The sequence below is a fragment of the Hirundo rustica genome, chromosome 1, assembly GCF_015227805.2.
Source record: "Hirundo rustica isolate bHirRus1 chromosome 1, bHirRus1.pri.v3, whole genome shotgun sequence".
NCBI classification, from domain to species: domain Eukaryota; kingdom Metazoa; phylum Chordata; class Aves; order Passeriformes; family Hirundinidae; genus Hirundo; species Hirundo rustica.
The window spans coordinates 106,248,720-106,263,422 of NC_053450.1; the positions used below are offsets into that span (position 1 = coordinate 106,248,720).

The 14,703-nt window shown below is 43.2% G+C and overlaps 1 protein-coding gene across 1 annotated transcript; it reads right to left on the bottom strand.

The window, feature by feature from the left end:
- Nucleotides 1–1,851: 1,851 nt before the first annotated feature.
- Nucleotides 1,852–14,703, bottom strand: PDIA4 (protein disulfide isomerase family A member 4). The gene is made up of 10 exons (XM_040057833.2): nucleotides 14,540–14,703; nucleotides 9,109–9,286; nucleotides 7,170–7,375; nucleotides 6,414–6,552; nucleotides 5,690–5,895; nucleotides 4,867–5,025; nucleotides 3,815–3,966; nucleotides 3,292–3,448; nucleotides 2,964–3,197; nucleotides 1,852–2,528 (listed from the first exon to the last, which is right to left on the bottom strand). The coding sequence occupies exons 1-10, from the start codon at nucleotides 14,640–14,642 to the stop codon at nucleotides 2,113–2,115; spliced, it is 1,950 nt and encodes a 649-aa protein (XP_039913767.1). The 5' UTR covers nucleotides 14,643–14,703; the 3' UTR covers nucleotides 1,852–2,112.

Here is a 14,703-nt window from a genome sequence, read left to right on the forward strand (position 1 = left end):
AGCTGTTTTGGAATAAAACCCTTTAAGTCTGCAACCAACGAGGAGCAATTTAGCTCCCCACAGCATTGTGTGAGGTATTTGCTTAGGCACAGGACCTGAACTAATGTTTTAAGAACTGATTCAAAAAGCCTGTGTCTACTTCTTTGAAGAACAGAGTTGGTGACACTGGCAGATAGGACAGAACTTGTTACTCAGATTGCATGTATATTTTCTAAAGCGGAAAAAAATCACCTCTGGTACTCAGCTAAGTCTGATCTTGCTCCTGTTGCCTGCACAACACATTTAGAATAGATTATAGCTTTTGAAAGCTCTACTGAAGAGCTGCAAACAGAAATTACAGTAGATGGGAAGATAATGCAATCTACCTGGTAAGAGTCTTGTAGATGAAATACTGCCTAAGCTTAACAGGCATCTGTCCACTTAAGGACAGTAGAAAAAAAGCCCTTTAATGTGAAAAGAGGAGACAGACAATGCCAGGGCCTGAGGTAAATGATGACACTGCTTTAACACTTTGTTGCTTAGCATTTCCCAGCTTTTGCTGATAAACAGGAGCTGAATAGCATTCAGGCACAGCCCAGCACTCCCAGGAGACTTGATACTGTCCCTCTCACTCATAATCAGATGGTGAGATTTGTTCACTATATTTGGCTAAACCATTACTTAAGGGAAAGCCTTCATGCAGTCCCATACACCTCTGCAAGAATAATTTGATAGTTTGGCTTTACTGTGTGGGTTGTTAACAGTGGGGGACAGTTCCCCATTACGGCAGAAGGGAAGCACATCCCTTCAATAGGGATGCCAAATGCCCCCTTGCAGTCCCTTTTGGGTCTTCAGACTACCTGAACAGCCACCTACTAGACATGCTACACAGAAGAGGACCCCAGAAGAGGAAAAAAAAAGGATTGGTTTTAAATTTGCACACCCTCCAAAAATCTAAAAACTAATGCAACAAACAATTACTGAAGGAAGACTGGTGATATTTCGCAAGACAGAAAACAGTGCTGCTAGAAGAATTACCGGTAAAACGAAATGTAAATCAAAACTGCCTCAGGATACTCAAGTCCCACACACCGAAGCATCACAGCTCTGAGAAGAGGCAGACAGCGCTTCTAGAGCACGTAAGTCTGCAACCTCAACATGGCCCATAAATTTATAGGCATATCTAAATCAGGCCATTCAAGATAAAAACCCACTTTTAAATGCATATACTCCCAAGGGGAGCACAGAAAGGATGCGATTATTCTTTGTATCTACAATACCTGCTAGAGGAATAAAGGCCATTAGAAGGTCTCAGTCCACTTGCCCAAAGAAGAATCACTATCAAACTTTCCTCACTGCAAAAGGAAAGGAGACAGTAACACATAGACCTGACACCAGAATCCCAGCATTTCCACCCACTAGATGCTCTTTTTCTGCCATACTTCAGGTTACTCCAAAACATACGTAGGAAGACTAAGATGTAAATGGGTCAATAAGCACTAGTAAAGAGAGGTACATTAGAAAAACGTGCTATTTTAACATCACCCTCTCTACAGAGAGGCACAAAGCTAAAACAGATCTAGAGCATATTTAGTTAGCAAGTCTGCGTGTCTTATCTCAGTAGGACCAAATAATTCGTCCACACTTTAGAAAACCTCCATTCTTATCCTCAGCTACAAATACAGTGATAGAGTAACATGAATAGGTACACAGAAACATAATAGGAAAGACTAGCTGAAAAGACTGCTCCCCCCAGTAACCACAACAACAAATAAGAGAAATCCATTTGTCTGAGGGATCTGCTTCTCTCTTTTTGGTAGCATCTTTTAACTTAAAAACAGCTGCACTGGAGTCAAAGAATAAAGCTCAAGATAGTCACAAAAAATAAAGGATGTATTTTTCTCCAAAGATCAAAACCATAACTAACATAAGACATTCATATTAGAGTATTAAGTTCAGTGTCCAGAAAAAAAACTCATCTGCCATATAAAAAAAAAAAAGATACTGCAATTGCTTTACTGCTCAAGAATCTCTTTGCTCAAAACTGCTTAATTCTTCTCTCACAAAGTTTTGTCAGTAACTCGATTTTAACTACATTGTACAAACAATTTTTCTTCTCCACCCTCATCTTATCTAAAGCTCTTCTTTTGTTCTGGAGAGTTTTGTTGCATGCTCTTCTATAAATTTGCTCAAATGCTCTAAATCTCTGTCCCCGCCTTCAAATTTAATAGGGTTGTTCTTCTTGTCCTTCGGAGCAAAGTAGATGGTGGGGAATCCCTCCACTTTGTAGTGGTCATTCGTCACGTCGTTGGCAGTAGCATCCATCTTGGCTATAATCAGATTTTTCTCATTCTTGTATTTTTTACCTAGCTCATTATACACTGGTTCTAGTTTCTTGCAGTGTCCACACCATGGGGCGTAGAACTCTATGAGAACATCATTCTTTGGATCCATCACTATGGAATCAAAAGTTTTACCCACTACCACTTTCACAGGCCCTTTGTTATTTTTTGGCACTGGCTGAGACTTCACAATTGGCTTCAGTTTTCCTAGAAGGAAGCAGACACACAACACTGTTAGAATGTGGTAAGAGCAGCCCTTACAATCTTCCCTAAGAAAGGACAGAAGTACATCCTCCTACCAGGGAAAAAAATCACTTCACCAACAAATGAACTTGCCTCAGCACGAAACACAGGCTAGTTAACTGGTGACCTTTTGGTCCAATAACCTCGTGAAATACGGGCAACAGTTTGTTTTGCAATTCCCCAGAACTCTTCTCCCTCTTTTTAAGGCTGTCCATCCACAAAGTACTGACCCATGATTTAATATAGTAGTCCCAAACATGAATGACGAGCTCACACCTTAAAGCCACAGGAACATTTTAGGTTTGTCAAACAGACTGTTTACTGGAGCCATTGCCTCAGGAAAGAACTCTTGGATTGGTAAACAATAGAGCTTAGAGAACCCTATTTTAGAAACTGTACCTTTTTTGAATGCCATCACAAACTGCCTGAGTACATCAGAGTCAAACTCTTCTGGCTCCATGGCATACTTCTTGCCACCTTCATCCAGAATGGCAGCATTGACATCCTCTCCACTCTCAAGCAGGCCCAAGTCTTTTATTTCAGAAGAATAATCTTCCTCATCAGAAACAGCAAACACGTATTCAGGAAAGTCTTTAGCCACTTCCAGGACTTTGCCTCTCCAGTACTGGGTAGCTGAAAAACCAGAGCAGGACATGATTGGTAATTTCTAGTTATTTAGTGCCTGCTTCCTCTCGAAGTGGAGGAAGGGTAATCACAGCAAACCTACCAACACGGTAGTCAAAACTGAAGTCCACAGAATAGTAGACAACCACTAGAGGACGCTTGGAATATCTCTTGGCATCGTTGGAAGGCTTGCGATGACCAACTAGAGGCAAAGCATGTTTTACCACGTGCTCTTTAATCTCAGATCCATCTGTAGAGTCCTGTAAAGAAATCATGAAAAAAGTTCAAGCAAACGGATTTAAGCAGAATTTCTGCCAAACATTACCCAAAACCCAATATTGGTAAAAGAGGGAAGGGCATGTTATAAAAATAAGGTTGTCACTACATTCTTCAAACTTTTGAGCACTGAATATTTTAAGAACAAATTATTATTTGAAAACATGACATCTGGACTAATTTCATAGAGTCCTCTTGTACAAAGCAATACAATTTCAGTGGACAAATAGGTTGATTCAAATATCTAGTAGGAGTAATTCCAACAGGAAGATGCCAACTGATCATAATTACAGAGAAAGAGAACCCTCAATCCCACACACAAACTTTTTAGCTCTGGACCATCTACTCACTTTAAGATTCAGAACATGCATCTTGGGCTCGTGCTTTGACTGAAATTTTTCTGGCTGCATGACAACCAGTTTTCCTGGAGATGCTTTCAGCAGTTTTGCAATCTCATTGCTGAACGTGTGATGGAATTTATAATCTTCTCTCAAACCATTAGCTGAAAAATTAAGGTTAGGGTGAAGGAAAAATCATTAGAAATGAACTGACAGCCTGTAACTGAGATCTTGAGACTGTAACAGCAAGGAAACTTTTCCTTTTCTCAAAGTGACACAGAACAACCCAGTCTTGGACAACAGCTCTCATCCAGGGGTGGGAAGCATATGAATGTAGATACAATTCCAGTAGAACTGTTTGAACGCTGTTCGACAACCCATCCACTTGACGAGTTATTCTACACACTCAAACACCTTGAACAGCCTCCAAAACATATTCAGTGAAACAGTTATTCTTTTATCAATCTTCTACCTCTTGGCTTCCCCCCAAATAGGTCAGCTAGCCAAACTATTTGCTTTGGGGCAGCCTGGGAGAGCAGTTCTGTACCTTGCCATGCTGAGGCAAACAAATCAGCTCCTAATCCAACTATGACAGCCTCAGAATCAAACACAGACAGGTTGCCTGGAATGGTCTATCTAAACTGACCCAGAAGTGGGTGATGGTTCTTTCTATTGGCCTCTCACCCCAAATGAATTTGGTGAAGACTGAATCTGAACTGCCAGATACGAAACAAGATTAAAAGACAGCAAACATATCTAGGCATTAAGCCAAGAAATTGGGGTTTGTTTCACAGGAAGGAATTTTCCCTCCTCTCTAGTCCACGTTTTCAGGGACACAATTACCAAGCAGAGATATATTCAGTGACTGGCTGAGTTACAGCCTCAAAATCTGGTGTGAGCTTATTTTTGAGTACAAGTAGATCACCCTTCCTCCTACTATTTTTCTCCCCTCCAGCTTTCCCTCCTGAACTACAAGCAGAAATAAATGATCTCTTCATGCCCAAAGTCCTACGCAGGATCCCAACAAAAGAAATATTTCATTAATATTTTAAAACATTCTTTACCTGCTTCCTGATAGAGCTGATAGGTTTTGTCATTCTCTCCACTAAAGACACCAATGATGATGACATCATCCCCATCCCTCAGAAATTCTTGTACCTGCTTGGTAGCCTGAATCTGTTTGGATGGAGGACCAGCCTGTTCAATCATGTAGTCGACGATACCTGTGAGAAAAACCCACCCCCAAAAATTTGTTTAGAACATTTATTGAACTGAAAGATTCGGGCATTCCATCTACAACATTGTTTAATATCACATTTCCCATGGACACCTTTCCTCCTGTGCAGCCCTCCCACAATAACCTAAAGACCAAATCAGCAAGACCTCAGTCCAAGTTTTTAAAGCTGCAGTTCTGAATATTCTCCTTCAGGTTGGTTTCAGAAGACGTGACCAAGACACAACCCATGAATATCAGTTGATCCTGAAAGCAATGCTCCTTTCTGAAATTCCAGACCCTTCACTGTCTCCTGAACCTGTTACGAGCCAAAATGCTACTTGAATAGCCTTAAGTCCTCCCTCTTATTAAGTTAATATTTTGCCACCCCTCAAGGAGCATTCCAGTACAACTAAAACCTGCCCATTTACTCATACTACCACTGCTACACCACGTGTATTTAACTTGACATTGAAAGGAGCGGATACTACCACCAAAAGATGCTATAAGGATAGAGACAAATTTAAATAGCCTATGTAGGTATGAGAGCAGAATTTCTCAGTTTTTCCCAGCAACTGCTGCTGTGATATTAACAACTCTGCAAGGACTACAGATACATCAAAATATTTGTGGTCAAGTCCTTGGAAAACAAGAAAAAGCCTAAATGGCAGTACCGTATTTTTCCCGTGGACCGCTGTAGTCGTAAGGTTTGCCCTTGCGGAAGATTTTGAGAGTTGGGTAGCCAGTAACATCAAACTTCTTTGCCAGCTCCGTTTCAGCCGTGGCGTCGACTTTAGCCAGGGGGATGGGAGGCGTGCGCTTGCTGAGCTCCTGGGCAGCCTTCTCGTATTCTGGAGCAAGCCTCTTGCAGTGTCCGCACCTAGGGAGGGAGAGCAGAGGGCACTTCTTATGAGCCATTAAGCCTGCCAGGTACCTTCTGCCTTTGCAGTGGAAGTTAAGAATTCCAGAATGCAGAAACAAGATCACTGAATCTGCAGAGGACACTTCAGCCTAGGAAGACGTGTCTCTGCAACCTGAAGCTGGCCTCTGTGCCTGGCCTCACACTACTATAGGTAGCTTCCTTTTTAGAGGCCGTTTTTAAACTAAGGAGCAATTCTCTTTGGTTTTCAGTATCTCCGCGTGTTCCCAAATTAGTAAATATTGTGAACCTCCAGTGAAGATTTGGACATCACTCCTTGCTGAGACATAGATCCAGTCCAGTCTGCAAGTGATCTGCAGCGTGTTCCTAGCTGCAGGTAAGAGCTGAGGGACACCAGAGGTACACACACCTGTACGAGGCAAAGATGTGTAAAGAGGCATAACAACACAAGATAGGTTCACCAAGTGTGTTCAGGCCATCTATGTGAGACAAATCCAGGTGACTGCCTTCTCGCTTACCATGGAGCATAAAACTCCACCAGGATTATGTCAGCATCGTTCACAACTTCATCAAAATTATCCTGGGTCAATACCAGAGTAGCTTCAGGTGGAGGGGTCCAGTTGGGATCAGAAACCTCCTTGACTTTGGCCACAATAGCTGAAATACAGTTCAATAACCCAGTTAGCAAGCACGCATTTTATCATACCAGTAGCATGTCAAATGCAAGAATTTCAAATCGCAGAATCAGAGTGGCACACACAAGTGTTGGACCAATGCTTAATCAAGCTCCTTCATGCCTTATTTCCTTGTTGGCATTGCCAAGAAGGTCCTCCCTCCACCCCATAGAGCAGAACATAGATCTGTACTTAAAAGCACTGAATTCCATCTCAAAACAGACAGAAAAGGTAGTTTTTCTCCCTCTGACTGGAGTTGGGCATATTAATTAAGCAAAATACAAGTGGGTTTCTATACAGTCAATACACAGTTCAAATGTTTGCTGTCTGATCCTTCAGCAAACATGAGACTGCCTCTTCTTCTAGTCACGTCATATTTCCAGAAACCTTCTGTCAGTAACAGCACTACCTACGACCTGCAAAATTGTCCTCTAGCATGCAGTCTGTTGAGAAACCAGGGAAAATTTCAGCATTCATAACATTTCTCGGTTTAATATAAATAACTTGAGATCAGAGTCCTTCAAAGCAGCCCCATATTAAGAAACAAGATCACACGGTACTTTGCTTTCTTACAGGGAACTGCAAAGGACTAGTGCTTACCATCTTCTGTCCGGGACCCATCATAGTCAACAGCTTGGCCTTTTTTCAGGATTTTGATGGTTGGGTAGCCACTGACATCAAAACGACTTGACAGTGAAGTGGCTGCAGTAGCATCTATTTTAGCTACAGGAATAGGAGGGTCATTTTCCTTCAGAGTTTTGGCTATCTTTTCATACTCAGGAGCAAACTGCTTGCAGTGCCCGCACCTGTCAGAGGAAGACACGAGTAGGTATGTTAATGCATGACAGACACACAGAGGTGCTCTGCATTTCCTGGATGCCTTGTGACAGACGTTCACATCACCAGCACAGAAATGTTTGTCTTGCTACATGTTCGGATCATGGAGAGATAGAGAGCAGCTGTAGCTAATATACTGTTTATTCATATCAAAACCTTATTTTCTTTCCTTAATTTTCATTTAAGGTGGAATGTATTGCCATATGCTTTACAAAACCACTGTAAAAAAATTCAACAACTGCTTTTACAACAAAGTTGGAAACCACGTATTATGCTCCTCCTTCCTTCTTTTCCCCACAAATATGGTCTCAGTTCAACTTGCTTCTCTCTAACCAAGGTTCATCTCCTCTTCCAGCACCCTAAACTGAACTAAAGAGAAAATGAACCAGCAGTTAAGTTGGCCTAATGAAATTTCCCACCCGCCATGGCAACACAGCATCTGTTCCCTCTGGGCCACACCAGAACTCTCTGGGAAGAATAGAGGCCCCTGCTACAAAAGTAGGCATGAGAGAGGATACTAGCATAAGAAATGCTTAAATATAGCCTGACAAGCTAAAGATGAAACTAGGAAAATGTAGGAAAACAGAAAGAAGTGTGTGGCAGATAGCCTGTGTTCCTTAGCCTCTCAGCTGGCAGGAGGGGGAACAGAAAAATGGGTGAGATTTTAGTCCATGATGACACACATCCTTCTGGTCAAATAAATTAAACCTCATGTTTAACTTTCATGTAGGCAAACTACAGCTGCAGAATCAGTGCCTACAGCCAAGCAGGGATGGGATTCTGTGTGACAAGAAAGGCACAAGTTAAAATGCAACTCCACCTCAAGCAAGATCATATTCCCCGTCTATTCAAAGGCTGGAGAAGCACCAATGAGCAAGTCATTTTTGTATCACTGAGCCACAAAGGTAAAGAGGTCCTGGCTGCAACACTAACTCAGCAACTCTACTGAAAATATCTTCTACTCTTGTTTTCCCCCAGTAACCACCCCTAATGTTTTTGAGCATAAGAATGCAAGTGAAGACACGTCCTGGCCTAAATACTTTGTCTTGGTTATGTGCAGGTAGGTCCATTGTAGCTCCCTGGAGCAGACCAGTGGTGCTGTATACCCTGGGATGCCAGCAATAGTGCCATCATTAGGTAGATGTACAAGGGACTTAAACTGATAACACAGACAAGCTATGTCCCTGATCACACCACACCCTTCTGGCAAGGACAGAAATGTGAATTTGGGAAGGAAAACCTTCTGGCAATTCCCCTGCCAGGGGAGCCTTCATTACACCATCTAGATGAGCAAATACACATGTTCTCAGTGGTCCAGCACTGGCATAGGATGATAGCAGGCTGCGAGACCACACTGCAGGATTTTCTGGGCCTCACTGGGACCATTTCTGTTCCCTGACAGGCATAAAACAGGGACAGAATCAGGCTTGTGCTTCCCTTGGCATGGGATCCCTCAGCACGACCCCTATCTGTGGAAGAGGAGCAGGCTGTTGGTTATTGCATGGTCCAGAGGCGGAAAAAAGTTTCTTCCCCACCATCAGAAACATCTCTTTTTCTGGACTATAGCAGACTCCAGGGCATCTCCTGCAGGCAAGTTTTTTGTCATCTTTAAAATGGCAACCCCAGCTCACTTTTTAGGAGCTTGTCCTGGCAGAGAAGCCCTCTGACACTTGCTCCCAAGGAGATATGGCTGTGAACCCACCATGGTGCATAGAACTCCAGCAGCACAGTATCCTTGTCTGCAGTGAAGGTGTCAAAGTTTGCATCATTCAAGACTAATACACCATTTTCTTCTTTAACTACAGAATCGTCATCATCTTCGTCATCTTCTTCATCGTCATCATCATCACCATCATCGTCAGCTTCATTTGTAACAGATTCTGGAAAGGTAAGAATATGACACAGATTAGATTGTGTCAAGTTCAACATTAAAGTGACAGTACCAGATTAAATATGGATTAGATATCTCCTGTGTTTAAGAAAAGTATCCACACTATTAGTTTCTGCTCCACATACAGTGCCAGCTATCTCAGTTTGCAAAGAGCTTGGACTCAGATGTTTGACCATTTTAATTTTGTTCACACTACACCAGCTAACAATATTTCAGTAAAGTATCAACAGGTATTTCACATTTCAGGGTGAACTAACAAAATGGACACAAGAGGAAGGAATTAAAGCACACACACAATCTATGCAACAGTTGCCACCAAGGTTTGGCGGACACCTTGTTGAAATGTGGGCAGTGAGACATGATTTGCTGGACAAAAAGGGCACACAGATGATACCTGAACTTCCAGCAGATCCCCTTTACCATGCAACAGAACAGCTATCCTTTAAGTGTAGCCAACTTGAGGATGGAAAAACTAGTGTCTTACACCAAAAAAGGAGGTGTTATCCGTCCCCAGTGCTTCCCTTGTACCCCTCTAGTCACAAGACCTGTAACACCACAATAGCTAAGTGCTGCCTGTCTGAAGATCTAATAAAGACACACTTGCTATAAACCCAAATGTCACAGTTTCTCTACTACCGAGGTGGTTTGGAGGCAGTACTCCAAAATTGTGCTTCATTCCTGACTGCTCCATCCACCTCTGCCCCTCTTGCTTTCAGCTACAGCTATGTTTTGGGTCTGCTATTCATTGAGGAGTCTTTCCTCTCACAGGAGCATCAATCACTCTGCTCTGGATCAGCACCAGGCTGCAGTGAGTGTAAAATCAAAACTGGCTGCAGGAGTCCCATGAAAACACACTCCTATGCACCTGGCAGATGCCAGGTACTCGTTTAAAAAAAAAAAAAAAGGAGTGAAAGCTTCTTCTTTCAAAGAACTTTTGGGGAGACCTTTGATTTAAGACCAAAACCACTGGTCCAGAACAGACCTTTAAAGGAGAAAGCAGATTTGTTAAATTACTAAAGAAAAATTAGCATGTGAAAGCTGAAGCCAGGACATTTCTACTAGTTCATTCTTTGTTGGCTTGGAATTTGAGTTGGCTTTCTCAATATCTGACCTTTCACATGTTCCTTTAAAATTAAAAAAAAAAAAAAAAAAAAAAAAACAACAAAAAAACAACCTGCTATCTTTCAAGGAAACCAGACCTTCCTGAAGGACTTTAAAAGAATTTCATTTACAGAACAAGTAATGAAAATATCTCATCCCAAATGAAAACCATAAAACAATGAAGCTTAAGTCCCTTTTGACCAGCTGGAGTCCCAGGAGAAAGGAAAAAAGAATTAAGGTTTCTTGTTCAAAATTATTTTCTATTTAACTGGCTTTTGACTAAGCTGAGAGGAGTTACTGCAGCAGTATTCTGAAAATACTCTGATTTCATCAGGAACTTGAAAGCTAAGAATAAATACGTGCTATGCAGGTATGAAGAAGCGAACAAATCAAAACCCACTTTTCTCAGACCAACAGCAGACAATAGGAACAACCTCTCACCATGGATAAAATTATGCCGTTAAATTGCAACAGCTATTTTTATTTTGGAAGAAAGTATACAAAAACCAGCCTCTATGCTCTTAGGAAACAGCATGGGCTCTTGGAGAAAATATGTTGATTTTAATTAGAGTACCTTATGTACCACAAAAATATTAAAGCTTCTGATGAGGGGAGAGATCACAGGAGACCATTTATCACACAACAGTAGTCAGCTGGATTAGGTTTCTTTAACAAGCACTAGTGTTTCACCTGATCTTTGAAGCAGCTAAAAGCACTATTTGCAAGCAGACAATGCTCCTGTGTTGCAGCACTTGCTCACCCTTGAGTGAATCTATGCCATCACATACCTGCAGGACCTCCCTGGTGAAACAGCTGGATTTCAGGGGGCTTCAGCGGGCAAAACTTGCGCCTTACATGGGTGCCCAGCAGTTCTGAGGGCTTTGTCTCACTGCAGGCTGTTCCTGAATTCCTGGCCATTGCATTCCAGGCCAATTGCTTCAGATATGATTTTCCCTGACACAAAGGAATGCGAGCAAAACCAGTCGGCCAGTTCTGCTCCTGCACCTCAAACTACCCACCAGGTCTGACCCTTGTTCCAGTCACTCTATTAACTGCCCATCCCCAGGAGAGACAAAGAGCACAGCAGCTACAGTGGCACCTGTTTTTAGAAAGCAAGAACAAGGCAACACCTGCAAAAACATCCAGCACTGGTGGAAAATGTAACCATTAGATCCACCATCTCTCACTGAAATAATTTTGCATCTTTCCCTGCAAGTGGCTGTACAGCCTGCAATCGTAAAACTCCCCTGACAGTGCCACACTGTCACGGGCATTACACACACCCACTTCCTCCTCCCTGGAGATGGAGGCAGGACAAAAGCACTGGAACAGCAGAACTCCGCCTTTTTCCCCGAGTGGCTTAAAGGATGCCGTGTATTAAGAAAAAACTGCACTTAGATATCAGTCCTTAAGAGTGCAGACTGACTTTCTGTAGCTTTCAGCTTCACCACCACCTAGGGCTATCAGAGCTATCTATGCCATCTCTTTACTGCTGGGACTGAAAGACCTGTTTCAGGGACCCAACCACGGGAGAAGCAAGCAGGACTTTTTTTCCCATTAAGAGCAAGAAACTTTCCTCTGCATTAAAGATTTACAATTTAAAGAGAACGGAATGAGTCTAACTGTGACACCTGAAGTGGAAGAAGTAGCTAATAAATACTTGTATAAGTCAGCTCATGAAAATAAAAACAGCTGCCCCCAAACTGAAGTGTCTTTGTTTCTTAAAAGTGACTTGCAAAGCCAGTGGACAAACCAGCAGCTGCGACAGCTGTGGCTAAAACCCGCCCTCTGGCAAAGTATGGATAACCCCCTTTAACTTAAAAAAAAAAAAGGGAAAAAAAAAATCCACAAATTTCAACACATTACTACACAAGCCAAAAAAAGTGAAAATGTGATCAAGAAGGTGCTTTTTTTAAGACTTGAAGTATATGATGCTGGCTAGCAGGCCTTCATTAGGATGACAGCTTCTCTGAAATGAATTCTTACAGTAACTTCACTGAACACTCAGAAATATGGCCTAGTAACATTTTCTTAAACAAAGCAGATCCTGTACAAAAAAGCTGTCCCCAGACACCAATGACTTTGGGGTTCTGCCTAAAAGTTTCCTTTTGAGGAGCACACTGTTCCCTAATTGGATGAACTCAGTTTTCAGAAATCAGGACTCATCATGTGTTGCCAAGGTGTTCAAAAGATTTTCAATAATATCAACCCCCCCTCAATCTTTTTTGTGGTGGATTCTCTATGTGATTCCCTCCTTTCCCACTATCAGGATGCTAAGTGTAGTGGTCAGGATCCAAGCTAACCTCACTCCCAGCGTATTTACCTCCCAGCCCTGCTCAAACCTCACTTCCCAAATCATGCAGTGCAACAAGTTGGGTTTGCTCGAAACTTTTCATATCCCCAATAATCAATGTGCACAAGATTACTTCCTTGTTGCAAAGTAAACTTATTCCACTTCACCCAAGTCTACATTCCAAGGGCAAAAATGGAAATCCTTAACTATGTGCACTTTTAAGACAAAGGCTTTGTAAAGCCTAGTTCATGATCTATACACAAATTCAAGTTACACAATAGAACCTGGAAAATTATTCAAGCTGGGCAGTAGATTAGTGTTCAGCTCCACACAGCAGGAGGTACTTCCATCACTGTGTACCTTTGATCCCGAGAACTCCTATAATGAGAAGAACAGCGAGCAAGGGAAATACTGATGAAAGCCCGGCCTGCAAGAAGCTGAGCCACTGCGGCCAGCCTCAGGTAATGCTGTAACATCACAGGTGTTACTTCACCCTCTGAAGGTGGCAGGGGAAATCAGTACTAGGCTTTGTCACATGTTACAAAGAAACCATAACCGTGTTCCGGCTAAAGCAGAGCAAGAGGCCTAACAACTGTATTCCAGTTTACAACAGAAAAAAAAGAAAAGAGCTCCACAGGAAGATTCTGTATCTCCATCTCCTTACTGCAGATGCCGTATCATTTAAAACAAATGTTTTTACCCTTATCCTACAGACCATACAGTTAGTTACACAAACAGGGTAACCGATTTAAATGCACTTCTGCAAGTTTTAGTGCCTGTTAGGTGAGCAAGAAGTTGCAGGACATGAGTTCAGAAGATCATCCATAATCCAGCCTCTCTAAAAGCACTATAATACTTAAAATACAGCAGCATTTATGCAGGAAATATGAAAGATGCATAATTTACCAAAATCCACATGAAAGGAATTTAAAACAAAAAAAAAGAAACACCTTCAAAAGTCTGCCTCCTACATACAGGCACTATACTCAATAAGGCTGAGCAGCTTTGTTTCAGCTAATTTTGGAAAGGAGGAGACACACGCCAGTGAAATTCAAAGACGGTGAGAAGAAACACCAAGAAGACGGTAACAATGGGCCTTCCTTCTGTGAGGGGAAAAAAAAAATCAGTTTGAAACACGAAGAATGCACACAGTTCCTGAACAAAGGAGTAAGGAAAAGTGTGCTCAATGACTAGAATCATGGAATGCTAAGGCTTGGACGGGACCATAAAGATCTCATAGTCCCAACTCCCCAGGCATGGGAAGGGACACCTCCCACTAGACCACTGCCTGGTGGTCTTGAACACTGCCGGGACTGGGATATCCACAACCTCTCTGGGCAACCTGTTCCAGTGTCTCACCACCCTCAGAGTAGAGAATTTCTTCCTCATATCGAACCTGAATTTCTCCTCATTTTTATCTGCACCCACTATTCCTCGTCTTATCACCACAGTTCCTGATGAAGAGTCCCTCTCCGGATAATGAAATCGCAATCTGTCCGATATGAGTCGGAATAAAGAAATCGCAAACTCTCTGGGGATTTAAAAGGCGGGCATTGCCAACATGGCTAATTGTTAGCTAGCTGTTAACTCCGTGCTTGGGAGAGGCGAGGCAGAGCCGCCCCACAGCTCAGGACAGACGAGCAGCGCCGGGACAAGCGGCTCGCACAGACCTCATCGCCTTCACGGGGCGGGCTCAGCGCCCCGCACAGAGGCCTGCGGGGAGCACCCCAGCCCCAGCGGCGCGCCGCCAGCCCGAGCTCCCCGCAGCGCCCGGCGCCGGGGCCGCGCCGCCGCCTCCCGCGGCGGAAGGCAACGCGCGCTGCCGGCCCGGCCCCTGCCCGCGCTCACCTCCATCGCCATCCTCCTCCTGTGCCGCCGCGCCCCGCGCCAGGAGGGCGATCTGAGCCAGCCCCAACAGCAGCACCAGCACGCACAACCCGCGCATCCTCATCCCGCCGCCGCTCCCGGCCCGCTCCGGCCCGTCCGCTCCCTACGCTGCGCTCCCGTCGCCC

Excerpts from the sequence above, each read along its gene's own strand:
- PDIA4 (XM_040057833.2), bottom strand. The coding sequence starts at position 14,642 with ATGAGGATGCGCGGGTTGTGCGTGCTGGTGCTGCTGTTGGGGCTGGCT. Across the intron at positions 3,449-3,814 it reads TGCATGTTCTGAATCTTAAA|GACTCTACAGATGGATCTGA; the intron begins GTGAGTAGATGG and ends ATTTCTTTACAG. Across the intron at positions 3,198-3,291 it reads CAGTTTTGACTACCGTGTTG|CTACCCAGTACTGGAGAGGC; the intron begins GTAGGTTTGCTG and ends CTGGTTTTTCAG.